We start from the raw sequence: 26,624 nt of genomic DNA, 5'->3' as shown, positions 1-26,624 counted from the left end.
CATCCGTTCTTTTGTTTTGCCCAGATTCAAACCATTTACAATCTAAGTACAGAAAGCATTTTAACTTACTTGCAAAATTTGAATAAAATCTTTTCAAACACCAGCACTGGTCCCGTGCTCCCCAGGATGGTTAAAGGTTGTCCACCAAAGAGACAGTAGGCGATTCCCGTCATGGAGGCTCCAAACAGAGATTCTATTGCACTCTGCGGTGGGAAAGAACGGTTGAATGTTTTCATTTCTCTCTTTAGGATAGACAGTGTCAAACTGTACTGAGTTTCATTTGAACAATTACATTATTTCCATATTATTACACATTAATCGGTAACCATGTTACTATCTTAGGGCCTGATTCACACAGGTAAACGTATACCTTAATTCTAACTTTAGACCTAAGACCTTCAGGTCTAATTTTACCCTTGGGATTTGGGACCTTCATGTCTTCAACCATGCTGTTTAACCCCGTATCTAGTTCAAAAAGAAAAATACAAAATGTCTATATTTTGAAATGCACGTAAAGCTATAACACGTACTATACGACCTTCAGTTGCCTCTCCGAGTAAGCCTCCAAATGTGATGACTGGAGACATGCAAGCACAGTAGAGAAACAGAAAAGAGGCCAAACACTGTAAACTGAAAGCATCTTTAAAGTCACTCCAGAAGAATGGGGCTTTTCTTTTCACATCCATAACCAGTCCTCCAAATAACCTGAGAAGGAAACAATGCAAATACATTAATGTTCGGTACGAGTAGCAGAATATCAATTTGCCTACAAGATTGCCAAAACCACTGGTTCACAGACCACTGGAAATGTACAGCCATTTAAATTCCTAAGTTATCTTTCCCATGTAAGTATACAAGTGAATATCTTTCAATATTAAACATCATTGCACGTTTAAATTATTGTATGTTTATTTGGATACTTTGGTTTTGACTCTAGTGTTTTTTTTTTTGTTTTTTTTTTAAACGTTTTTATTGATAATAAACTGCAGTCACACAGCGTCAGGCCGACAACCCTGAGGCAGGCCGCTATCAAGCAATAAATCAACAGTAGGATGTATTATAGTCACCAGTATGCAATGGACGAACAGCAGTAGCATCTCAGAAGCATCGACAATGAGCATATGTAACAGCAGTAAACATAAATGGTTACAATTTACAGTAGATAGGCATGCAGCAGGCAGTTGGCAATGAAAAGGAGTACAGGTCACCTGTATATATATGAATGCCTAAGGGTCTCAAAGCCGCATATTTCAATTCAAGGAACATCTATCAACCAATTTCTCCTACCACCCACCCTCCGCCACCCCCTCCAAACGGAAAACCATAGATAAAACCAAACTCTGCTGCATAGGATAAACTCACAAACGGGCGTTAGGACAGGTGTATGGAAGTATAATGTCTTTTGGGCGGGACGACGCCCAGCGAACATACCGGCATAATCAGTAGGGGACCATGGAAGCGCAGGGGGGGAGGAGGGGTCCACTCGTACAGGTGGGGGAGAAGACACAGTGTCCAGGAGATGCGAAACCGGCCTCAGATACGCATGACACCATCATACATAGAGCACTCACAGAAAATGCAGCCATCCCCCAAGGCACGTTGTCGCAGAGTAGTGCAACTGCAGGGAAAGTGGGGTCATCCCATATCATCGGATATCGCTCCTGTTAGCGATTGTGGAGAGTCAGGAGAGGATGCGCGTTCCCGCGTCCACTGCGTAAAGGGCTCCCAGATGTCTCTAGGTCTGGAAGCGGAGGGCATCAATTCCCAGTATCGCTCAAGCTGTGTGTTTCCATATGTCACATCCCGAACCCATGCAGCAAATGAAGGAGTCGCTCGCCTACCCCAGTGCACCGCCACCTGTCGCTTAGCATAAGGAGCAGTATCGCATGCAGTGTTCTGTGTGCGGGTAATGTGTCATGGACCCAGCCCAGCAGCCCCAGTAGCGGGGTCGGTGTGTCAAACCTATGAAGTATCTGGATAATAGCAGTGAAGATGTCTAGCCAGTATTGCTCCAGTTTAGGGCAACTCCATGCCACATGTACAAAGGAGGCATTTTCGCGGCCGCATTTCCAACATTCAGAGCCCTCCCTGAGACCCATGCGATGTAGCGATATCGGCGTGCGGTAATACCTGTGCAAAAACTTAAAATGTATTAATCTCAGCCTGTAATTGGGCGATAACATCGTAAGTTGGCCACAGCAGAATTCCCACTGTTCCTCCGTAAGGGGCTCCTCGAGGTCCGCATTCCAAGCCTGCATTGAAGAAGGCACTATGACGGGAGACTGGTCCTGCATACAGTTGTACAGTCGGGACACAAGTTTTCTGGGGGAGGGTCTCGAAAGCAGATTCTGAAGGGCTACGAGTTGCGGCGGTTCGTCTGGGAACTGGGGCCACATCGTTTTACAGGACTCCTTCAGTGAGTGGTATAAAAGTAAATCAGAAAATGACTCCGGGTGTCCCTCCTCTCGTGTGCTCAGGTCTCGAAAGGGGCCATTAGGGTACAGGTCAGCAAACGTGTGCAGTGTCTGCCCTCAAAGCTTAATTGCGCCGCCGCCTACACACAAGCAGGGCAACATAGGGTTGCCTCGTAGCGGGATCGCTGGCGCATATAGTAGGGGTAGTCTGGCTCTGTTTCGCAATTCACGCCACGTCCAGCGGAGTAGTTCAACCGTGTCCACATCTTTTGAAGGGCGAGACACCTTGCCATATAACGTTACGTTCAGAGGGGATGGGGCCGCTGCAGCCATCTCCACCGCAACATGCGGCTGGTAAGGGGTGGGAAAAGCCCAGAAGTGCAAAAACTGCGCCTGTGCACATAGTGAATATAGTTTCATGTCAGGAGCCCCCAGACCGCCCTGCCGCAGTGGGAGCGTAAGCAGCGCCCAAGATGTTCTCGCCTGGCCACCAGCCTATACAAGCGTCAGAAGCAGTGAGCGCACTCTTGCATGAAAATGCGCCGTCAACGGTATGGGAAGATTGACGAATAAGTAAAGAAACTTGGGAAGGACAACCATCTTCGCCAGTGCTATTCTTGCGACCAGTGATAAGGGTAGTTTGTTCCATATTGCCACCTTGCCCTCTAGCCAGTCCACTGCTCTCCCAAAATTGAGAGACCACAATTCCTGCACATCACGGCTTATCCAAATTCCAAGGTATTTCACGGCCTCAATTTCCCAGCGCAGCGGGTAATCAGAGGGTGTCTCTAGCGTGGTATCAATGAGAAGGAAGACTACAGACTTCGACCAGTTTATGGATATCCCAGCCAATCCCTCAAAACGGACAAACTCTCGCAATAGGGGGTTAAGGTTTACTGAGGGATTGAGAACATACAGCGTGACATCGTCAGCGTATAGGGATATAAGCAGGCTCCTTGAGCTGAATCCTATTCCCCTCTCTGTATGGTGTTGTCGAATACGAGCAGCAAGGGGCTCCTTTGCTATCGCAAATAACAGCGGGGATAAAGGACAGCCCTGTCTGTTCCCGCGTGATATGGCAAATGACTCTGAGACAAGCCCATTTATGCTTACTCTAGCCCTAGGCGCGACATATAGCACTTTAATCAAGTTCATGAAAAGGGGACTGAATCCCATTCGGCTCAGGATCCTAAAGAGGAAGGGCCATTCTAGGGAATCAAATGCTTTGGTAGCATCTAAGAACGCAACCGCAGCCTGTGTAGAGGGATGCAAGTAGTGAAGAACGGAAAAAATCGTCCTTAGGTTGTGGGACGTCGCTCTGCCAGGTATGAAGCCAGATTGATCAGGGAGTGCCACCATCGGTAGCAAAGGCTGTAGCCTGTCCGCAATGATTTTAGCATATATCTTCGCATCTACATTGTTTAAGGAGAGAGGGCGGTATGAATCTAGGATCAGGCCGTCCTTATCTGGTTTGAGCAGCGCTATAATTAGAGCTTCACGCATTGACTCGGGTAGGGTGCCCAACTCTAGGGCTTCAACAAAGACTGCATGCAGTTTTGGCGCCAATTCCTCAGAGTATGCCTTATAAAAGGCCGTAGTTAGGCCGTCAGGGCCCGGGGCCTTGCTTGCAGGCATACTTTTAATCACCTGAGCTATATCTTGGACAGTGATGGGGACGTCCATATATTGGCGGTGGTGGTCATTGAACCAGACAAGGGCAATGGAGTCTAAAAAGTCTTCCAGAGATTCAGGAACCGTGGGTTGCCTGGAGGTGTATAGAGATTCGTAGAATGTGGCAAACGTTTTAAGCACCTCCTCTTGGCCAACCACCACATTTCCTTCACTATTTTTAATGGAGTGCATGTAATGAGGTTGAGTGCGAGGAGCGATCATTCGCGCCAGTGTCCTGCTCGGCCTGTCCCCCTCCCCGTATCTACGGGCCTCAGCCTGTTTTCCCAGGAAGGCAATCTCCCGTTAAGCTTCCTCATTAAAGGCGAGTAGTTTTGCCTTCATTTGGCCTGCCGCTTCCGGAGATGGGTCCCGGCAGAATAACAGGTCTAGCTCACGCAGGTCCGATTCAAGTTTAGTTAGCGAGGTACGTATAGAGCGCAGTACTCCAGCTTGTCTAGAAATGCATTGTCCGCGGATAACCGCCTTGAAAGCGTCCCACACTGTAGCTATCGTGGACGTCGACCCCTCATTTTATACAAAATAGTGTACAATATCCGCCCGGATTTCCTCCGTGAATACAGTGTCAGTCAGGGCATGGGGAGGGAGACGCCAAGTAAACGCTCGTCTAGGGACTCCGGGTATCTTCAATTCTAGCTGGCAGGGGGCGTGGTCAGAGAGGGACCTAGCCTGTATGGATGTGTCAAGCGTCCACGTCGCCACGGCTGGTGACACCAGCCAGTAGTCCAGTCGGGACCAGGCTGCATGGTGACTAGTTATGCATGTACCCACAGTTTCAACTGGATGTCTATCCCTCCACACATCAGACAACATCCCCTCCACCATCACATCCAGGATGGCCTGTTTGGCCCCAGTGTGTGTAGGCCTGCCCACACCTCTGCGGTCCAAAGCATCATTTAGCGGAACATTAAAATCCCCCCCTAAGACGATATGCGAGCAATCCAACATCGTTATCTTGGCGCAGACATTTCGAAAAAACTCCGGGTCATCTACATTTGGGCCATAAATGGCGGCAAGTATTAGTGGTCTGCCGTGTAGAGAACCATGTACAATGACATATCTACCCTCCCCATCCAGTATAACATCATGTTCACGCCAGTCCAGGCCTCTGCGAATGAGTATCGCTAAACCTCTAGCATAGTTTGAAAAAATCGCAGAGTACATCTGTGACCATCTGGTGTTCTTCAATCTAGACGACGGGGTGGAATTTACATGAGTCTCCTGCAAAAAACATATGTCAACATTATGTCTAGCAAGCATGCCATGCATCAACCTGGCCTTCTTATGATCCCTCAGGCCTCTAATGTTCCAAGTCCACAGCTTAACATCTCCCATGTCGCTTTACATTCAGAACACAAATTATTAGTCCGGTATTCGCCCTCTCGTCATCAAGCCTCTTAGCCCAATGTGAGTGTACAGATTGTTTATGTGTTTCAGCAATCAGAGTATATCCCCAAAAACAACAACTTTGAACAGTCAGCAGACAATGCAACCCCCCCGCCACCCCCCACCCTCACTAACCCCCCAATCAGGTCGTGACAAAGCCCAACTATCGAAACCCATATCGTGTCACGAACTAGACACACAAACAAGGGGAGACACCCCGTGAGGCGTGGTGCTCCAGGCTTACACCCCCGTTTACACAGGGTGGCTACATTCCAGTATGTATTTCCATGTCCCAATTGGCAAACAGACCATAGGGTCTCAGCAGGATTATTTCAGCGTGTAGGGCAACAAAGCGTACTTTATCTTCTCATCTAGGCAAGGCACATAGGGCAAGCGAGTGCAGAACGAGGCCCAGAGCAGGAAAGCAATACCTTAGAATTGAAATAGAAAGCTCAGTAGTGTATCAATACTAGTACATTAGTCATTATCACTTAGGTGATCAGAGTCAGTTTCAAGTCTCGGCGACCTTCGCCTCGCCCCAGGCCCACTAATGTGTTTCGCAAACTTCAGTGCTGACTTTGCGTCCATAAAAAAATGCGGGGAGTGTTCATGAATTACCTTCAGTTTAGCTGGGTACAAAAGTGCGTATTTGATGTTAGCCTGCAAAAGATTTTTTTGGGCCGGCAGGAACTCTTTTCGCGCTGCTTGGACCAGGGGGGTAAAGTCAGGGTAGAATGAAATGTTGTTACCTTTATGCGTAATCTTACCCTTCTCCCTGGCGAGGCGTAGGACGAGGTCTCTGTCTTGGAAATTAAGCAGTTTAGCAAGAATGGGACGGGGCGGTGTGCCCGGTGCAGGCACCTTTCCAAGCGATCTGTGCGCACGTTCAACCGTGAACACCGGTGATTGGTGCGGGTCGAAGAGCTCGTGAAGCAGATCCGCCACAAATACCTCCATCTTGCCAGTGTTGTCAGACTCAGGAATTCCCATGATGCGGATGTTCTATCTTCTGGAGCGTGCCTCCAAATCATCTGTCTTGGCTCGCAGGGATTCTAATTCTTTTTCGATGTTGGTGATGTACTGCTTGGTGTGTTGCTGAAATTCGCTGCACTCGGTTTGCCTGTATTCCAAGCAGTCCAGCCTCGTTTCGTGTGCATCAACTTTGGTTTTGACAGACTCCAGTTGTGAGGACATTGCATCCAGTTTGGTGTCAATACTCTTGAGGCTCTCACGAACCTCCATCATCAGGGCTCCAAAGTCCATATCTGCGCCCGAACTTTGTGACATCGATGCGCCCGCAGCTTGATCCGCCGAATTCGGTTTGTCAGGGCGTTTATGCTCAAACGTGATCTTGGGCTGCCTCGCGTCATTTTTCCCCATCGTGTATAGGAGCGACTGACGCGTGTGGAGTTACACAGTGAAACAGGCCTCTTGGTGACACTCTCAGCAAAGAGCAGGGCAATTGCAGTCTGTAGGAAGTTACAGGATCATGGCGCACCTAGCTCCGTTAGATCCTCTGGCCTATGTACTATCGTCCGCAGAACAGTGCAGGCGGGTAAGGTGGGATAGATTCGCATCGAGGCCCTAGACGGGCGCTCCAGGCTTACAAGATGGCGGCAATATGAAAGCCTCCTTACACACCGGCAAATCGCAGCCTTCGGTAGTGGTCCGCCACCTTGGATCACATATAAGTCTACCAGCAGTCCCAGGGCATCCGTCCCATCCACAGGGAGAGGGAGCTGGTGCGGTAGGGACAGGTCCCAGCTGCAGCAGAGTGCGTGGTATGCAGGTTCAATGGGCTACGTCCAAAGCGGCCCCCCGAACCTCAGGCAGATCTCAGCGACGCAGATCCCCAACTGCGGGAGTCGGCCCAGGTCTCAGCTGCTGCACGCATTGCATAGATGGACCGCCGATAAAATGGCGGGCGCCCCGCAGGCCCGCTCTCTCAGGCTTCCCCGGGTCTCACAGCGGTATTCAGGCTGGCGAGGTGGGGAGACTCCTGGCTCTCAGCAGCGCTTCAGTGCAGCCGCGACTCACCAGTAGTTCGGTCGAGTGGCGGCACAGAGTTTCCGCGGGCCTTGCAGCAGTTCCGTCCGGGCTCCGGAGGGCCCGCCAATCCACGGCTCACAGTTTGCCGCACAGCCCGGCGGCGGCTCCACAGCAGCGGGGTCTCTGAAGGATTGCAGAGCGCCAAAGGAATGGAAGGCTGCAGCCTTGTCCTGTTGTCAGCAGCAGGCACCAAATTCGGGTCGGAGGCGGAGGTATGTGTCTTCTACCCCCACGTTGTTGCGTTGAAGCCCCACTGGGTCTGGAAAAAGGATTTGGTAAGGATTAGTCTTTGTAGCCGGCGGAGCTCGCTCACAGAGCGGCCATTTCGCTGCCTGGTTGGCCACGCCCCCCTTGACTCTAGCGTTAGTCTCATGTTGGGGGCAGACAAGATAACTAATCTGAGATTGCTGTTTGGAATCCTGTCATAACCTTATCATTTTTCACTTTAATCACAGGCCCAAGAATATTCGATATAATCCTTCACCTTCCTTATATCTTTCAACAGACAATTGTCAGGAATATTGCATACCTTCATATTTGGCTGGAATACCGCCTTGAGTGCCATTTAATAAAGTGCTTATTGATTGTATGTGTCTGAGCGAGTCAATTTAGTAACCTAAATTTAATAGGCACTATTTTGAGAGAAAGAGCAAGGAATCATAAGCAGGTCTTTTCATGATTATGGAATGGTAAAGTGGAACATATGGAGCATGCCCTAGGGGTACTCTGTAGGGTTTTCTCAGATTTTGAACTGCTGTTATTTATTTGATTCTTGATGACCAGTTGCTCTTTCTGTATGTCCTTCTTTCTGGTAGATCTTTGGTCCTACCTACATCCTTTAATTTGTAGGGCCCTTTTCATCATCCAGTATAAGCGAGCCGATTCTACTGTGCATTCCATGGTTTGTGTCTCAATTTACCTATGACCATTTTTCCACACCCTGACAGAAAAGCGAGCTTCTACTTTAGTCATGAGTTTGGGAAGGTAACTTTCTATGTGTCACTGGACTCTCTAACGCCCTCATTGTTTGCAGAATTGCAATGACCTTTCTTTGTAAGGACATTGGTATGACAGAAAAAGTTAGATGAACTGATTTAAATTTACTTTTGCTGCTTTATCAAACATTTGGATTTTTGTGCCACTAACCTTCCAGTTCTCTGTAGCTCTGGTCCGCTGTGGCCTTCATGTTCTTCACACTCTCCATGAGTTGCTGTGCCATTTGGCACGCCTGGAGTCTTTCGTTTTTCCTAAGGAATATTTTTATGAAAATGACATACAATTATTGAAAGCCTATTTTTAAATGATTAATTATACCATACATAAATATTTTCATCAATGAAGTGTGAAAGTAAGACATATGGGATGGTACCAAAACTACAACTTCCCATTTCGGATTCTTACATCCTTGAAATTGATGCAAGCATTAATGGACTGTACAGAGAAAAACTGTAGGGTGGTGGCTGTTTCATGGCTGGACTGGGTGGGAAATGCTTACATCATATAGCTTTGAGAAACAGCCCCAGGGAATAGCCTATAATCTTTGCATAGGCACATGCATAACTCACATAAATATTCCCAATAATGCTCCATTCTTGTAAAACCCTGAATAGAGTTGCACACGCATGCCCACTCAGTGCAATACAAGGTTGGTGTTAGGACATTCAGGACTGCTAATTTTAGCTCTTACAGACTTGGATGCATATTACATTGCTTAATTCACTCACTTTGGGATCTCTGAATTGGAGCAGCTTAGTACTCAACTTCTAGGTTTAAAGAGAGACTCTCCTATTTGTAGTTCCACGTTTGGTATGTGTGTTTGGGAGTTGAAATATTTTCTGCATGTAATGATAACTGTAAGAACGTAGGTTATTAGTTTTCGAAAATGGCCTTCTCTGCAGGGTCACCCCCAAACATTTTGCCTTACACCTCTACTTTTTCTGACCTCGTTTATGTTGGCCTTAGGACTCTGAGCACTTTACCACTGCAAACCAGGTCTAAAGTACAGGTGCTCTCTCTTTGTTTTAAATGGTAATACTGGCTAATACACAATTGCCATATTTAATTTACTTAGAAGTCCCTAGAGAAGTGCACTACATGTGCCCAGGGCCTGTTAATTTAATGCTGCTAGTGGGCCTGCAGCACTGCTTATGCCACCCACCTAAGTAGCCCGCTAGCCATGTCTCAAGCATACCATTGCAGAGCCTGCGTGTGCAGTTTATACTGACCATTCGACCTAGCATGATAAACCTTTTGTCAAGCCTAGACCTTCCTTTTTAATATATGTAAGTCATACTGTGGGTAGGCTTTGGACAGCCCGGAGGGCAGGGTACAATGTATTTAAGAAGCAGGGCATGTACTTTTAGGTTACCTTATTACATTATATATGTGTAATTCCCATTTGTGAAGAGATAGACTTTTCAGATTTGGTGTCTCTGGAATTACAACACAAAATCCACACTTATGGTGAAGTCGAATTTTAATTTGCAATTCAGAAAGTGCCACTTTTATAAAGTTGACATTTTCTTACTTTAGTCATTTGGTGCCTGCTCTGCTGTCTGTCTCTGATCACATGTCTGAGGTGAGTGACAGTTAGGCTTTGTGTGTTCCCTTACACAGCCACAAACAATGGGATCTTAAGTGTAATTTGATGGGCCATCCGGGAACAATTGGAGGGAGGAGCTGGACCCAGTCTCACTTACACCTAAGTAGGATGTGTCCTGTCCCCAGACAAAGGGCTGCATATCAACCTATAGTGGGTCTGGAGCTTGGGCAGGAAGGGTGGTCCTCTGTGCACTTCAAAGGTACAACTGGGTATAAGTTTGGACCTCAGGCCCCACACTTCAGTACACCCCGGGACCTGTGGATACTCTGCCAGGAAGAAGGACTGCTGTGCTGCTGAAAGTACTGCCACTTTGCTGGACTCTTATTCTGAAGGATCTGCTGACTTGCTGTGCTGACATGCTGCCCTCTTTCCTAGACGGGTAAGAACTAAACCTGGAACCCATCTTAAAACCAGGACCCCAGAAGGACTCAAAGGGCTAATCTGATGGCCTCCTGTTCTGATCCTGAGGGACATGACAGGCTCTCACAGCTCCTGGACTCAATTTCACTGTGCTCCTGACACGCAAGAGGTTCTTTTTGTGTCCTGGGCCCTTAGAAGTGGCATTTAAGTTCTTATAGTCAAGCTTTTAAGCTCTTCATGAAGTGGCCAATTTTCTCTGGAACCGCACAGCTTACACAGAGGATCAGCGCGAGCTGCAGCTAGTTTGTATCTTCGCAGAATAAGCATTGTCTATTGTCACCATGAGGTTGCAGCCCATCCGTGCAATGCCAGGCCTGCTCTTTGCACCCTGCTCCTTGCTCCTGGCAAACTTATCCTCCGCAAACAGGATGCTTGGCACAAAACCTGAGTAGATAAAACTTCAGGGGGACTAATCTGGAACTATATCCAACCAGTGCTCCATTGCCGTCAGCCTGAACTTTTGGATTCATCCAGTCCAGCTCAACAAGATCTCTCCGGTTGATGCTTTAAGGGAAACAGCCTAAACCATGCAGCCTATACAATGCATGGCTAAACAACGCAGGCGTAACCATGCTTGTCTAAACCACGCATATGGCTTTAGTACGCATATGTGTGGTTTAGAACTTAATGGTAGTTAGTGCTCTCGACTTGGACGGAGGGTCGAAAGAGGCGGTAGGTCGGAGTTGACTTCTTGCCAGGATGAAGACCGGCTTAGTGAGTTTTTTTTTTTATTATTTATGCCGGGAAGCTTTTTAAAATCTTTTATTATTTATGTTGGGGAACATTTAAGGGTTTTAGCACTCAGGGGGGATGGTCTGGGTACTTTAAAGGAAGGGAGGCTGGTGTTAGGGCTCAGGGTGGGGGCTGGGTAGTTTGCAGGGCCCTGTTTTAGGGCTTCAGGATTAGGGAAAGGGTCATTTTTACAGCTGGGGAGAGAGGGAAGGTTTTAGGCCTCATGGCAGGGTGAGGAGTCAGGTTTGAGTAGAAAGGCTGGGGTCTGTGTTTTAGGGCTCAGGGCGCTGGGGGGCTGGTGTGTTTTTAGGGCTGGGGTTCGTATTTAGGGCTGCGGTCCGCTTTTAGGATTCAGGGTAGGGGGCTGAGTGTATTGAGGCCTGGGGTCGCATTCAGGGCAGGTGATTGGCTTTTAGGACTTAGGGCGGGGGCTAGGGCAGAACCTTAACCACGCACATGCCTTTACCAAATATGCCAATACAACTACATTTGTTGCAAAGGCATGCGTGGTAGAGGCATGAGTGGTTAAGACTCGGTCGTTGTTTAGACCACATTGTTCAGGCATGCGTGGTTGCAACATATGACCTAGCTCTATGCTTCTAAGGGCAATTTTACAGTTCAGTCTTTAAAAATTCATAACACTGGTTCTACTCTTTAGATTTTTGTAATTTGTTCTTGTTTTGTTTATAAAATTAAAACACTCCTGGACGGGACTGAAAGTCCCATATTACCCTGCCGCAGTCTGCACAGCCCGAGAGGAGGAGCCCAGCTGATTGTTGTGCTACATAGACCTGAAGGACTCTCAGGGAGGCAGGAACGCCAACATGCGTGGAGGGTACTACACGCCCCACATTGCCCTGCACCAGCCAGCACTGCCTGGGAGGAGCTTACCAGCTGATTATTATACTACATACCGTCGAAGGACTCCCGCTGGCACAGGATATGTCAACATACTGCAAGTCCCATATTGCCCTGCCACAGCCTGCATGGGCCAAGAGGAGGGGCTCAGCTGGTTGTTGCACTACATAGCACTGAAGAACTCCTGCAAGTCTTACCAGATGCTCCTGGGTGCATGCCTGAGCCAAGATCTGAACAAGCCTGTACCCTTCTTTGCCCATCACTCTCTGTTAAAGGCTGGGATGGGCCCACTCTCTTTTTTTGGTAAATCTTAAACACTATTAGTCACCAGAACATTTTGAAACATCATTGTCCCCTCTCTTTTGCTTTTTTTACATGCCAGTGAAAACTTTTTGGCACCAGGGTGGTTAATATGGGGAAGCAGTAAATGTCAGAGGGAGACAAGAGAATACATACATTCTGGTACCACACTTGACTCATTTTTGGCCAGAGCGGTAGGAGGTATTGCAAAAGAAATAACTTGGAGGAGGGATGATTATCTCTGGAGCAAGGTGATCCTTCTCCCAGTGCACTGTCTGCCTCTCATTCTGAAGCTTCTAGAGGCCCATCTAAAGTATTTGCATTATCTGTTGAGTAGGCTGCAGGTATCGTTGAAGGCAGTTTAAAAAAAAGAAAAAGAAAAAAGTGTTGATTATTGTCAAGTACTACAAAAGCTCCCTCAGGCTTCTAATTGATCACCGGACGAAGGCCTATCCATCAAAGGGAAATGCCATATAAGACCATTGAGTGATCTAAGGGCAAGGCTACTGACAAAAAAATCTAAAACTTAAGCGAAAGTGGCCAAAGGATCTGTTGGCCAGTGTTTCATCTAGGCCAGCCTGTTGTGTTTGTTCTGCAATATGGGACCAACTATTTGATAAACTTAAGGATTTAATCCAAGCCACTGTTGCCCCCTTAGCAGAAAAAATTACAAGCCTAGAATCAGCAGTCTTAAAACTCTCCAGTAATGCCTACACTTGTAACGTTGCGGCGGAGTTAATGGCCAACTATAGTGAAGTTGCCACTATTGCTTCCATGGAGTTGGAGGGCCACAGCGGGCTCGAGTCTTCACAATTTGAGAGAGCCCATTAACTTCCCTGCACAGGATGAAAGCTCCTGGTCGGTTCAGTTAACTGCAAAAAATCCTGCTTATCAGAGCAGTGAGAATATGGATTTTAATGTAAGCAATATGCCACACGACTTAAATACCTCAATTGCCAATGCCACATGCCCTAATCTCCCTCCTGAATGTAGTCCATATGTCATTTTCTTGGCCAATTTAAACAATAAAATGGGAATTGGTGCAACAAAAATATGAACTTTGGATATGTGGAATACAATAATATTTTATTTGTTGGAAGGGTGGACTGGCTTGGTCCATCAAGTAAGCAGTTGACTGGGGACTGTGTGTTTTTTAACTTCAGGAATCTGGCTCTGGCTGAGTGCCTACTTCTGCTGCACTCTCATCTTGTGAGTAGCCTACTTAGGAACAATTGCATAACTGCTCTACCACTAGGTTGTTTTTATTGTCATTTTGCACTGTTCAGTCTGTCGGGGTGGAGGTTTACCTCCTAGGCATGAGGTTCCTGATGCCAGAGCACTGACTTCAATTCTACCTACCTCCATCAGATCCAGTGCCCTATCAGGAATGGAGGAACAGGATTGATTGGGGTCTGATGATAAGGAATTGGTGGGGGGTGATGCAAATATTGACACAGACTTACCAGCACAGAGGAAAAGTCTGTGATGTGGGCCCATTTCCTGTCCATCAGATGTCCCTAATATACTGTGTTGAACTTCAAACTGGAATATTCAAACTGACGTAGCAGTATTATTAAATATAACAGTGTAATGTTGCAGTAAAATTGTGTAACGGGGAGATCAGTTGGGATGGGTATGAATTTTTTATCATCCCAGCTACCTGTTCTGTTGGGGGAAGACCTCGGAGGTTTGGCTCGTAATCATGGTATTGATGTCCAAGCTATTTGTGATTAGCCTCATATCATGTAACCATTCAGGAATTCAGGTTTTGTGGATTGTTCAATCCAGTTGTTTTAATTTTTCTTTCTGTTTATGATATAGTGGTGAAACTGGGCTATTAAATTAAGGTTCTGTTTAATGCCATTGAAATTCTGACAGTTGGAGCTGAATGCATGTTAGTGATAATACGTGGGGATTTTACTGCTAAACTCTATCTGTGTGATGCTCTATCTGACCCCTGTACGGTGGCAGCCGCAGATGTGTCCAGTCATTTGGCTGATAAAAGAAGGTATTTACTTTGAAAGTATATGTTGGCTATGAATCTCTGTAACCTGGCAGACAAAGGGGAAACCAAGAACGACATAGTCTCACCTTTATAGAGTAGGGATAAGGCACTATATTAGACTATGTGCCGGATTCACAAAGGGAAACTTAGATGTTTGGTCTAAACGTAGACCAACCGTCTAGGTTTATGACTTTGGGAATTCACAAAGAACCTTTACGAGTACTATCTTTATGTCCGCACTCAGGGCGTACATAAAGATAGTACGTAAATGCCCTTTGTGAATTCCCAAAGTTGTAAACGTAGACGTTTGGTCTAAGTTTAGACCAAACAACTAGGTTTATCTTTGTGAATTAGGCCCTATGTTTTCTTATCAAGGGATTTGGCCACTTGCGGAGCCACAGCGGGGTACTATCACCAGTGGTCACAGTGACCATAACCCTATGGAAGTGTTTTTTTACTGGCCAATAAGACATCAACCTGTCGTGCTGAAAGGAGTTGTCAATCTGGCCAGGAAGGATAAGGGCCTCAGACTTAGATCGAGGGCGACAGATATCCCTTCTTCATTAGCAAAAGTTGTTTCAACTACTTTGCATATTAAAATCGCCCTTGTCCGGCTGGATATCGGCTAAAATATATTACTGAATGAGGCTATATTTATTGTAAATGACCAGCGGCACTCCATAAACAAGTGTGGTAGTATAGGTTTGATATTAGCACCCAGAGCTGAGTTGACCATTTCAAGCCTATTTACTCCTTTGAGAAAAACTTTCTCCAAGTCTGAAGAGCCAGCCCCTTCCCCTGAGCCCTCAAACAAAGCCCCAGGACAAGATGGTGTCCCCATGAATTTTTATAAAGGAAACATCAACCTGTGGCCCCACATCCCTACTAGCACACTGAATGCTGTAGCATCTTGTACGATTCCAGCTTTCTGGCAGCAGTCTATTGTAGTACCAATCTTAAAAAAGAGAACCTGACAGGATCCCCACTACTACAGGACACTTGGTTTCTGGACTCAATGGTTAAGGTTGCAGGCTGGCTGATTCTACACATGATGGGGGATTAGGCTAAGCAGAATGGGATCCAAAACAGGGCCCAATAAGGATTCATGGAAGGTTTGGGGACCCGGGAACAGTGTCAACTTAATTGTGGGTAAATATATGATTGCCAAGAAAAGCTTGTTATACCTTGCCTTTATGGTCCTGAGCAGTGAATTTGATAGTCAACCAATCCAAAATGTGGATTATTCTCCAACTGATTGGTATGCCACAGGAATTGGTGGAATACCTATATGCATTTCACTGTGACCTCTCACCAAAGAAGAGGTTTGGTATAGATGGGGAATGCACCTCTGTTCTTCCCTTGATGTGAGGTGTTCATCAAGGGGGTGTTCTGGCACCGATTTTATTTCGATTGTATATTAATGGTCTACGCCCTTTTTTTACATGTAAATAACAGGGACCTCCTGCAATTATTTGATATTCCTAGGGCAGGGCAATAATACATTTAAGGGTAAATCCCTAGGCAGTCATGTGGTCAGAGACAATCAAGGACTCATGTGAAGAACAAACATGATGCAATTAACTCAGTGTCAACTACAGTATTGTTCAAAATGATTCTATATTTGTATTCTTTCCATGTTAAAAACATTTCTAAACATGTATCAGATACATCAATACTGTTGAAAATATAACCAATAGAAAAACAACATGAATAAAATACAATACAGAGTGACATACTACATAAATCCACACATCAATACAAAGGACAAATAATTGAGGTTTGATACCTTAATACAAAAACAAAGCTAAATGGGCAGGGTCTATAAGATGGATCTTCTTCAGCGTGCGTTTTGGCGCAAACTGCGCCTTCATCAGGAAAAGCCACAAACAAAATCTGAGATGTCAGCCGCTTACTGTGTAGTTGTGGGGAAAGAGACTTCAACCCCACAAATGGGCACAAGGAGTAACCCAAGCTGGTAGATTACGTGTTCGACTCTTATGTGTGGTATACGGATGTGTATACCTTTAAAGGGTATCAATATAGTCCAGCTCAGAGGAAAAAGCGCCACACCCGACTGACTAATATTCAGAGGTTATGGAGGATATTCCTCAGTTACAGTTCTTTATTTAAAATGGATGCTTGAAGTTCTGTATAACTTCAATAAGCCGACATACGAGGGGCAGAGTGTAAATGGTGTAAATGTTGTGCAAGGTGTTGCCAAACAGTAGCTTCAATTGTTTAAGCCAACCTACTGGCTGGCGTCTCTGATGCGCGTTATCGGTGTGAAAATGGGATAGTCTCGCTTCCAAGATGTCGGGTTAGGAGTAAGCCCTTTTTTGTCACTAAATGCAATGATTTACCCAGGAGAAATTATTACCCTGTGCTGCTGGCCCTACTATACACTAATGATGCGGTTATGCTCTCCCACAAACCTAATGGGCTACGAGCACTGGTTAATGATTTTATATCATTTATGGATATTTTGGATTTAGACACAAATATTGCCAAGTCGCATATTATGGAATGTGGGTTGCAGTGCAGCAAGGTTCGACCTACATCCATTAAGGACGTGACACCACTAAGATAAGGGAATTTTCCTAATTGAGAGTGATCTTTGATGCTAATAGTCGTTTTTGCCCTGTCTTTTCGATCACTGTTCACTTCAATCGTCCATTAAGGTGGGAAGCAAACGAATAACACCCCTGTTGGAAATGGAGATTAAAATGTTTGCTTATTCTCACCTAGAGTGCTTGTATATGGAGGTTTAGAGACTGAGGGAAGAAAACTGCTTTTGCAGATGGCTGCTTGGTCTAAGCCAAGGCTGTCCTTAGCATTTTGTATATAGAGAACTGGAACTGGCCTATGTGACTGATTTGGCGGGGCTTGCGCCTCTCCTTCTTTGGGCCTTTTATGGAGTAACCCTGAGGCCTACTCCAATCATGAAAGAATTGAAGGTTGCCTGTCTTTTGATTATGGCTTGAGAATTCCATTGCTGAATTATACACGGAAAGCAGTGGTTTCCATAGGAAGACCAGAGTTATGGGCCAAACCACATGACATTTTAAAGGGGGATATTAGCAATATTAAAGGTTTTTGTTCCTGAGCAGGGCAGTGTCCAACAGGAATGTTAGAAAGGTCATGAAGCCCAATACATGAGAATTAATTTGCCTGAAAAAGGTCAAAGGCATCGAACCATATCTCACATATGCTACTTAAGTTTCCCTATTGGCCCATTTGATCCCAAGTCTATGCTGCTCTGTCCCTGTGAAAAATCATTTCCCTAGACATTGGATCATTTTATAATTTTCTGCAGATTGTATGAAACATCCAGGTGAAAACATTTATTGTTAACCCTTAAAAAAACAGGGTTTTCATCAATATAAGCCTGCCCACTATTTTCTTTGAATGCTCCCTAATCACGATGTTTGCCATTCGTGGGAGCCTATTTGAAAAATGCACTTTGTTGGTGTGATTTTATTGCTTTTTAGAGATAATGTATTGCTCTTTATTGGATGTACCTTGTTGTCTGCTATTTGACTGTACTCTGACATTGAATGTTTTATATTTAGGTGGTAATGCTTCTATAGGGAACTGGTATGGAGTAGGGTTTTTATATCTTGAATTATTTCTTGTCTTTTCTATCTTTGTTTTTATCCAACATGAAATCGATGTAAGTATTGTATTCCGTGTATTTTTATATCTGTCTGGTCTTTTATGATTCTATATTTATAATCAAAGAAGGATATTAATCAATCAATCAGTCAAGCTTTATTTTACTAACCTGGTGTGGAGTCGTTTTGTGTGGTGCTTTCACTGTTTACTGTTTGAATTATTGCACAAACACTTTACACATTGCCTTTAAAGTTAAGCCTGACTGCTCTGTGCCAAGCAACCAAAGGGTGAGCACAAGTTAATTTAGAGTGTGTTTATGACGTTCCCTGACTAGGATTATGGTTACTGCTTCACCAGGTCTTGTACCCCAGTCAGCCAGAACCCAATTTCAAATATGAAGGATATGTGTTCTTCACAAGTAATACGTCTGCAACCTTTCCTTTCCTGTGGGCCAAGTAACGCATTGTAGCACATAACTCTCAACATCGCAAAGCTTAACGGTCAAAGGCTTACTCAGGCAAGGTGGTATGGGCTAGTACCCCAGCTAGCTAGCACCGAACAAATAACACTCAATAAATCATTGTCCAGTCATTGGTTTTTCTTCTCAGAAGTAAAAGTACTTTATAGTACACAAACTACTGAATACTATGCATTATCAATTAATTTCCAATGTGTGTATGAGTCTTTCTTCTCCTTTTATCATGCTGCCCCTGCAACATCAGAACCAACCAAGGAGGGTCTACGCATTCCAGAGCCTATCTGAAACCTCTCCAAGGATCATAAATATATTCCCCTGAGAGACTGAGTAGGACACTGGGGAATCTTTGGTGGGGGTTTGCTGCACCAGGCAGCCCCAATAGTACTCCATAAAATAATTGGTGGTGTCCCTGTCTTCTCAGGACCACCACTGAAGCAAGAAAATACTTTTGAGCACTCCAGAGGATTCTGGGGGTCTCATTTTGCCAGAGGCATGTATATATCATGAGCAACATTGGCACCCCAAAATGCCTTTGTTTTCCTTTTTGTTCAACTAAGTGGCATTGCACCTCAAATTCCTTTTTGGTGCCTAGTGCACCGGTACCACTCAAGGTACCTACTTACATCTTTTTGTTGGGAAATGGGCAGAGGCAGACTCCATAGGGCCAGCAGGCGAGGGAGCACTTATTTTTTCTCCCTCTCACATAAGAGGAAACTGCTGATTGGGTGCACCTGCATTCCTCCAGACATGAATACAGGGTGGCAGGACATGTACCCATTTCACTCCCGGGACACCAGTCTGTACAGGAGCCTCCCTGCATGTAGATGGGTTACAGAAGGTACACGTCTAATGCTGCCAAGCCCTGTACACCCCACCCCCATAATAAAATAATGAATAGAGGTTGAAATGTTATAGTTTTGGTGCTATTGGTGGCCAGATCCAATCACTAGGAGCATTGTTTTCAGGCCTCCTGGCCTGTATACTGAACTTTTCTTCTGCAGCCTGGTTTCTATGCTTATCATGATGTGTGGCCTGTCCTCTGTCTGGGCTCCTGGCACCTGCTTTTGCACAGGGGCTTCCTTCACAAGCCCTCTCCAGCCCAACAGCAGAGTACACTCTCTGCCGCTCACCCTACGTCTCATGACATTTGCCGTCTTTCAAGGCACATGTGTGTCATCAGCGGTGTCAGTGGCCTCTGTCTTGATGAGGGTTAGGCAGCCTGCAGTACCAGTCCACATAAGATCTAAAGGAACCCTCTAGGGACCCTTAAGCAGGACTATCCCACTACTGTCCCTCAGAGGGTAATAGGGAGCCAGTGCCACTGACCCTCGAGAAAACCTCCTAGTCCACTGGGGGGCAGCTTGAGTCCAAAAGTCCTAAAGGTGATCCTTGCAGTAGAGTCAGGTGGCGTCTTCTTCCAGCTGGGCTTTCCTCTGGCATCGCTGCCAGGTCCTGTTAGTTCTCTTAAGTCTCTCCATTGTGCAGCAATTTTTAAGAGTTGGTGGAACGTTCTAGAAGCTAGGTACCTCTGTCTAATCCTGGGGTGCCACAACATTATTCCACCCGTGCCCAAGCCCTCCTGTACAGCATTTTGGGATATTTCAACATGGTGGCTTGAAGTGGTCTATGGATGGACCTTTCATAAGAGGCTCTTCCCTGACCCATACTGACACAGCTGATTTATCCCTTCCCACCAAAACTCCAAATGGGGCCTTCCATTGTTTGGATGCAGAGGTCTGGCAGTCCTACGTTGTTTTAGTGAAAGTGCAACTTCGCAATCCAGATGCAGTATGAGGAGCTAATTAGCACTTGAATATTCTGTCTCCACGTTTTCCTTTCCAAGGAACAAGCCCAAGCTCTATCAAAGGGTTCTATTATGTACTGAGGCCTTTGATTTTCCTTCTTGGCCCAATCTGGGGGGACACAGTCCTGGAATGTGATTATGGGATGACCAGGGAAATGTGACAGTTCGCTAAGTGCCGTAAGGAGTGAAGATATCACAAAAGTGATTTTGGATTTGAGCTCGAGTTATATGTGTATCCTAGGAGAGAGAAGTGACCAGTATTTCTAGGACTAAGAAGTGTGAAACAGCGGTGGTACATATTTTGCCCAGTAATGTGTAAATCAGTAAAGCACACATGCATTTCAGTAATCATTATAGGCCTACACCAGGTCCGCACCAATCCCTAAAGTGTCCCTTCTGCGGCAGGCTATCTGTGCACAGGTACATGGCTGCGCCTGAAGGTAGATTTACACGCTCAGCTCCCATATGTATGTACATGTGTGAGCAGACATGTTTGCTTGAAACCAGCCCAAAGCCTTTTACCCGAGCAGTGCAGCAACAGGCCTGAACTTAAAAGGCAGACACTGGCAGTAGCAGTCCATTACAACAGAATTTACAGTAAGTGAGACTCAGTGAGCCTCACTCACAGTAAATGTCCACAACTTGGTAGTCAAAAACAAAAGATCTATGGGATTATTTGGGAGGAACAATAGCGCAAAAGATATCCTAGGAAAAGAAATATATCCTAAGGCATGGACTATTCGGGCACTGACTCTTGCCCTTACTGATGCATCTTTTCAATTGTGTAGAAGTAGTGAAAGTTATGTTCCTGTTTTCATTTTACAAAAGTAAAAATATGGTAATGTCTGAATTCGTTAAAATGCTGTTCAATACAAGAGTGTCACAGGGGACATGAATAGGAGCTAAATACCTTGAGACAACACCATAAAAGAAAGGACTGCAACGTGCTTTGGTTATGTTAACATTTTTGCAAGGTGTCTAAAAGGTTTGTTGACTAGTTAGTATTTGTATCCTCTAAAGGGAAATTAGGATCTCCTAAAAGAAGACATTTGGAAGCATTTCTGGGATTGGTTGGATGGTAAATGAAGGCTCCTGAGCTAACCTGGATGGGATTTATTGTAAGAGTTAAGAGGCGCTCTTTTGGATTAGAGAATGCATTTTGCAGCATTGGGGAAGTGTTAAATATAAGTGTCATATTTAAACACAATCACAATACAGCCCCCGTTTCAATGGCAATTCCTGGCATTAATTTAGAGCCAGCTAAAAATGTGAGCCATCACAAGCCAGTGTTGTATTTATTATGAAAATAAGGGACAGCTCAACACAGCCCATTTGAAAATAATGGTGAGAAGACTACTCTGCATATACTTCTTGCTTGCCTGCTGTACATTAAAAAAACAGGAGCGTTTTAAGATAGACTGCCATTCTTAAATGTAGGAAAATGGAAAAAGTGTAGGATGGAATGCTTAAATTAATCTCAGTCACATTTAAATTACTCCAAGCCGCATTCCAGTCGATTGTTTTTTGCCCACCATGGCACCTCAAACAGGAACCAGCTATATGCTAATTAGCATTTATCCTTCTTCAAAAGCAAGGCAGAGTAGTTTAAGAGTCCCAGGGCCTTGTCAGCAGCCTGCGTCTTGAGCCTTTTGGCACAGTGATCAAGTGACCTATGTCTAGGCACACCCTTTGTGCTTTGTGCCTTCTCCTGAGAAAAACAAAAAAGTGATGGATGAAAATACTTGAATTACTCAGAGCTACTGGTAACTATTCGGGCTGCATTCCATTGCATTGTTTTTTCCCCATCAGACTACCTCAGACTGGATACAGCCATATGCACGTCAGCCTTGGTCCTGCCACAAGAGGAACAGACCAGGCTGAACTGTCAGGCCAGGTTCTCTCTGAATGGGGACACATGCAACCACAGATGGGTTTCCATCTATTGGGCCTCTTTAGTGACGTGCAGTTTGCGTCCAGTGGCATAGAGGGCAAGGGCGCTACGTATGGGTACACCTTTGCAGTTAGGGGATCTCACTGAGGAAGATAACAGTGTGGTGGGCAGACTGATTTAATTAATCTCATCCTATATTATTTATGGATGAAGGTGCAGGGATTGAGAACTGATGGTGGCTCACTAATAGAAAGATGTAACATTAATGTTTTATATTAACCCACTTGTTGTATATGTCTTTGAAATCTTGTGCTAACTATGGGTCTCATTTGTGCGCCTATTAATTTTGTTTTTTTAACTAGCTGGTGAATAAGCTTCAATTTTGTTTCATTCTGCTTTCCTTCGGGGATGAAAGTGAGAGATACTAATGTGCATATGTTGTCTGCTAGGAATCACTGTAATCATGTCTTTAGTGTGTTTTAGCGTGTCTTGCTTAATGCATTTTAACTAAATTGTGGTTAGCTCCATTAAGAAAGCTCTTTTTAATTGATGACTTTTACTACTGTTTTTAATATACCGTCCATGAATTATTCCAACCTCGCTTCTTGTGTGATTTTACCGTGTTTTGCCTAAACATATTAACTAAAATATGATTTCACTCTCTATGAAAATACCCTGTTTGGATGAAATAGACACAGTAGTATATCTATAGGGCACCTTAGCAATATTTGTAGTGGAAGTTCTTTTTACTTCTTTAGTGTAAAAGGAAAGTAGAATGAGCTTTCTAACTAGGTTTCATTGTTTCTACCTAATCTATCAAATAGTGTTGTGTCAATGTGATTGTTGCAACTATGTCAATTGTTTGTGCAAAATAAATTACTTACTTACATACGATGGTCCTCATATAGAGTTTGGAGGGAAGTTACATTTTTCTAGTTTCTGGAGCAAACTCTACATAAGGAGCATAATCGTATGGCTACTTCTTTAGTGTAAAAGGAAAGTAGAATGAGCTTTCTAACTAGGTTTCATTGTTTCTACCTAATCTATCAAATAGTGTTGTGTCAATGTGATTGTTGCAACTATGTCAATTGTTTGTGCAAAATAAATTACTTACTTACATACGATGGTCCTCATATAGAGTTTGGAGGGAAGTTACATTTTTCTAGTTTCTGGAGCAAACTCTACATAAGGAGCATAATCGTATGGATACATTTACTTCACCATGATATTATAGTGTAGGTTATTCAGCCAATGGATTTCGTCCCATATTTAGAATTTCCTTCAGAAATTGTAGGATGTCAGTTTCTATCAATCTCTAAATGAGGACATATGAATTGCTTTAACACGCTAGGTGTTAACCTTTGTAAAAAATGAGTCTAACAACCTTTGTATGCAAACAAAAAAGTTTATAATGGTATTGGCTATGTTTGGTGAGTCTGTTCAAGTAAAAGTAAATAAAAACGAATATTTCCATAACAATGGCATTTATTCACAAATTGTTAATCTACAATAATTATCCCACTGTATAAATATTTATTTATAGTAGTGTTGCATGTAGCGGGTTTTGAAGATTTGGACATATTCACCTTCTGATTACAGTCCGAATCAGCCTAATTATTATTGAACGATTGGAAATTCACACTGGTATTCACCAGAAATCCTGCATTGAATGAAAAGTGAGGATGGACGGGCGAGAAAAGCATAAAAGTAGAGGGACAACAAGTAACTTGCTATGACAAGAAGTGATGCTTGAGGTAGCCAAAGAATAAGATTAGGCAGCACGCTGCTACAGAGATCTGCTCAGTCTTCTATTTCTCCTAGAGAATGTTTTAATTACATTATACATTAGATAATTTTAGGAAGGTGACCATAACATATTTAGATGAGAGATAGTCCAAACCAAAGTTTTATCATGTATAGCTGTTTTAGTTTATAAATCGATTCAGAAACTTGAGTCATTTAGCAAACCCAGTTTCCTTTTTAAAAATACTTCCAAAATAAATAAAAATTTAAATGTATTTCTTTAGTGAGTTTTGCAGTTCTGCACGCTTCTTCAATAGTTCTTTGTTTGCATAAATGGCAACAATTTCTGTGGAGCAGTTTTGTAGGTCATGTAGATCAAAATTGTTGGAAAGTACTTCTTGACTAAGTGGACCTGTAAGCTTAGCAAATGATTGTACTACTGAATATCTACAACAAAAATATCTACATACAGTAATATTAAAGTCAAAATCTTGACAGCATGAAATAGACACCCCTATACTTATATTTAAAGCAACAAAAATATTGAATCTAAAATATTGTCCTAGAAAATTCTCAATAGTTAAAATAAATCTAAAGCAAATACATAAATTGCAATAGTATTGCCTTTTGAAAAGAACATTAACAATAACATAAATATCAAAAACAAAAAGATGACATATCTTAATAAAATGCTAATTGTATTTAATGAAAAAATATTTTAAATTGTAAAAAATTGCAATACTGCTTAAAAATATAGTTTAAACAATTAAAAGAAAATTACATTGTAATTAATCTTTAAGCAAATATAATTGAAAATACCATCATGCCTTGATTAAAAATATTTCTTTTACAAAACATAAATCAATATAAAAAATTAAAATATTCTTATTAAAATCAGTTTACCTGAGAATGAAAGTCCAAAAACATACAAAACGAAAATTAAGGGGCCCATTAGGATGTCGGGCGGATCGCCACTGCCATGCGGGCGGTGGCGATCCGCCCGACATCCTGGTCCGCCCGCCACCCATCCCCCCCCCGCCATATTACCATGGCGTGGGGGACCGCGGCGGATGGAAAGACCGTCCGCCGCTTTTCCACCCCGGTCGCCTTGCCACCGGGGCGGAAAAGGTTTAATATGGTGGCGGTGTCTATCAGACACCGCCAGCCATATTTGGATCGGCTGAAACGGGTGCCTTTCCATGGCGGCGATGCCGCCACGGAAAGGCAGGCGGTCTTCACTTTGGGGGCCCCCTGGGGCCCCCGAAGTGAAGTCGAGGTGGGGGGTGCACATTGGGGGTACCTGTGGTACCCCCCAGCATCTGCATACAAAATGTGTATGCAAATGCATACGTGCATTTTTAGCATTGTGGCGGGCGGTGCTGAGAGCACCGCCCGCCATAATGTTAAAAATGCAAGATGCGCCCGCCACTGTGGCGGGGGCATCCTAATACCCCCCACGGATCTGAATCTTGCAGAGAGCTTTCCTGGCGAGATCGGAATCTGGCCCTTATTAGTCCCACTCCGAGCTAAGCAGAAGCGAGTTTTGGTTTCCGTGAAGCAGACTGTTCGTAGAATTCTGTGCGTTCTTTGAAGTCTTAAACAACAACACTGTGGAACTAAAGTTCACATACAACTTGAGCCCTAAAGCAGTAGAGTTTTTGGACATGAAAGTGTACGTGAAGAATAACAGACTAGAAACCACGGTATATCGTAAAAAAACAGCTACGAACAGTCTGCTTCACGGCCTGAGCTTCCATCCAGAACCACTGAAAAAATGCATACCCTACGGAGAATTACTTCGAATGAAGAAAAATTGCTCCGAGGAGAGTGAAATGGAACGAAAATTTGAAGAAACCAAAACTCGCTTCAAACAGAGAGGGTATAAATATACAGATATCCTCAGAGGAGAAACAGCAGCTAGAGAAAGAAGTAGAGTAGAAATGCTTATACCGAAAAAGGAGAGAAAGAAGACAAATGAACAAACAAACACTACCCCCGAAACAACTAATGCGACAATAGAGGAAGAACAACCCAGGATGATAATGAGATATACAAAGGAAAGCCACATAATACAAAAAATTATGACAAAATACTGGCATATCTTGAAAAAGGATGGTGATATAGGGAATGATATAGGAGAACAACCATCAATCACCTACAAAAGAGCTCCGAACCTGGCAGACCATCTTGTACATAGCCACTTTGAAACCAGGAAAGATCCATCCTGGCTGGAAATTAAAAAAAGAGGCTTCACCAAATGCCTAGTATGCAAAGCCTGCAAGATCGGAAAAAACCTACGGAACATCACTGATCCTTCTGGAAAGAACTTTAAAATCAAAGAATCTATAACTTGTGAAACTCCCTTTTTGTGGTATATCTACTCCAATGTAACTGTGGGAAAAGATATATCGGGAGTACTACCTGTCCCCTAAAGAAGCGAATTCTTGAGCACACTCGTGCAATACAGAACAAAGACTTTTCCTATGCCATGGCCAAGCACATGGCCAGTCATCTTGGAAAAACATGGCTGAACATGACATACTCGGGTTTAGCCGTAGCACCCCAACATGAGCGGGGTGGAGATAGAAAACTGAAATTAAGACGGCTTGAATCAAAACTAATCATGAGATTCAAAACTATA

At 44.2% G+C, this 26,624-nt stretch overlaps 1 protein-coding gene across 4 annotated transcripts in view; it reads right to left on the bottom strand.

Moving 5' to 3' along the window:
- SLC4A10 (solute carrier family 4 member 10) overlaps window positions 1-26,624 on the bottom strand; it is a 1,019,075-nt gene that overhangs the window by 268,658 nt on the left and 723,793 nt on the right. For all 4 annotated transcript variants that reach the window (XM_078683855.1, XM_078683850.1, XM_078683851.1 and 1 more), the window contains exons 11-13: window positions 8,685-8,785; window positions 531-705; window positions 70-203 (exon numbers count right to left, since the gene is read on the bottom strand). In XM_078683855.1, the coding sequence (XP_078539981.1) occupies window positions 70-203; window positions 531-705; window positions 8,685-8,785 (410 nt within the window). The remainder of the gene's footprint in view (window positions 1-69; window positions 204-530; window positions 706-8,684; window positions 8,786-26,624) is intronic.

This window comes from Lissotriton helveticus, chromosome 3_1 (assembly GCF_964261635.1).
Source record: "Lissotriton helveticus chromosome 3_1, aLisHel1.1, whole genome shotgun sequence".
NCBI classification, from domain to species: Eukaryota; Metazoa; Chordata; class Amphibia; order Caudata; family Salamandridae; genus Lissotriton; species Lissotriton helveticus.
This window is presented reverse-complemented; position numbering and strand designations above follow the sequence as displayed.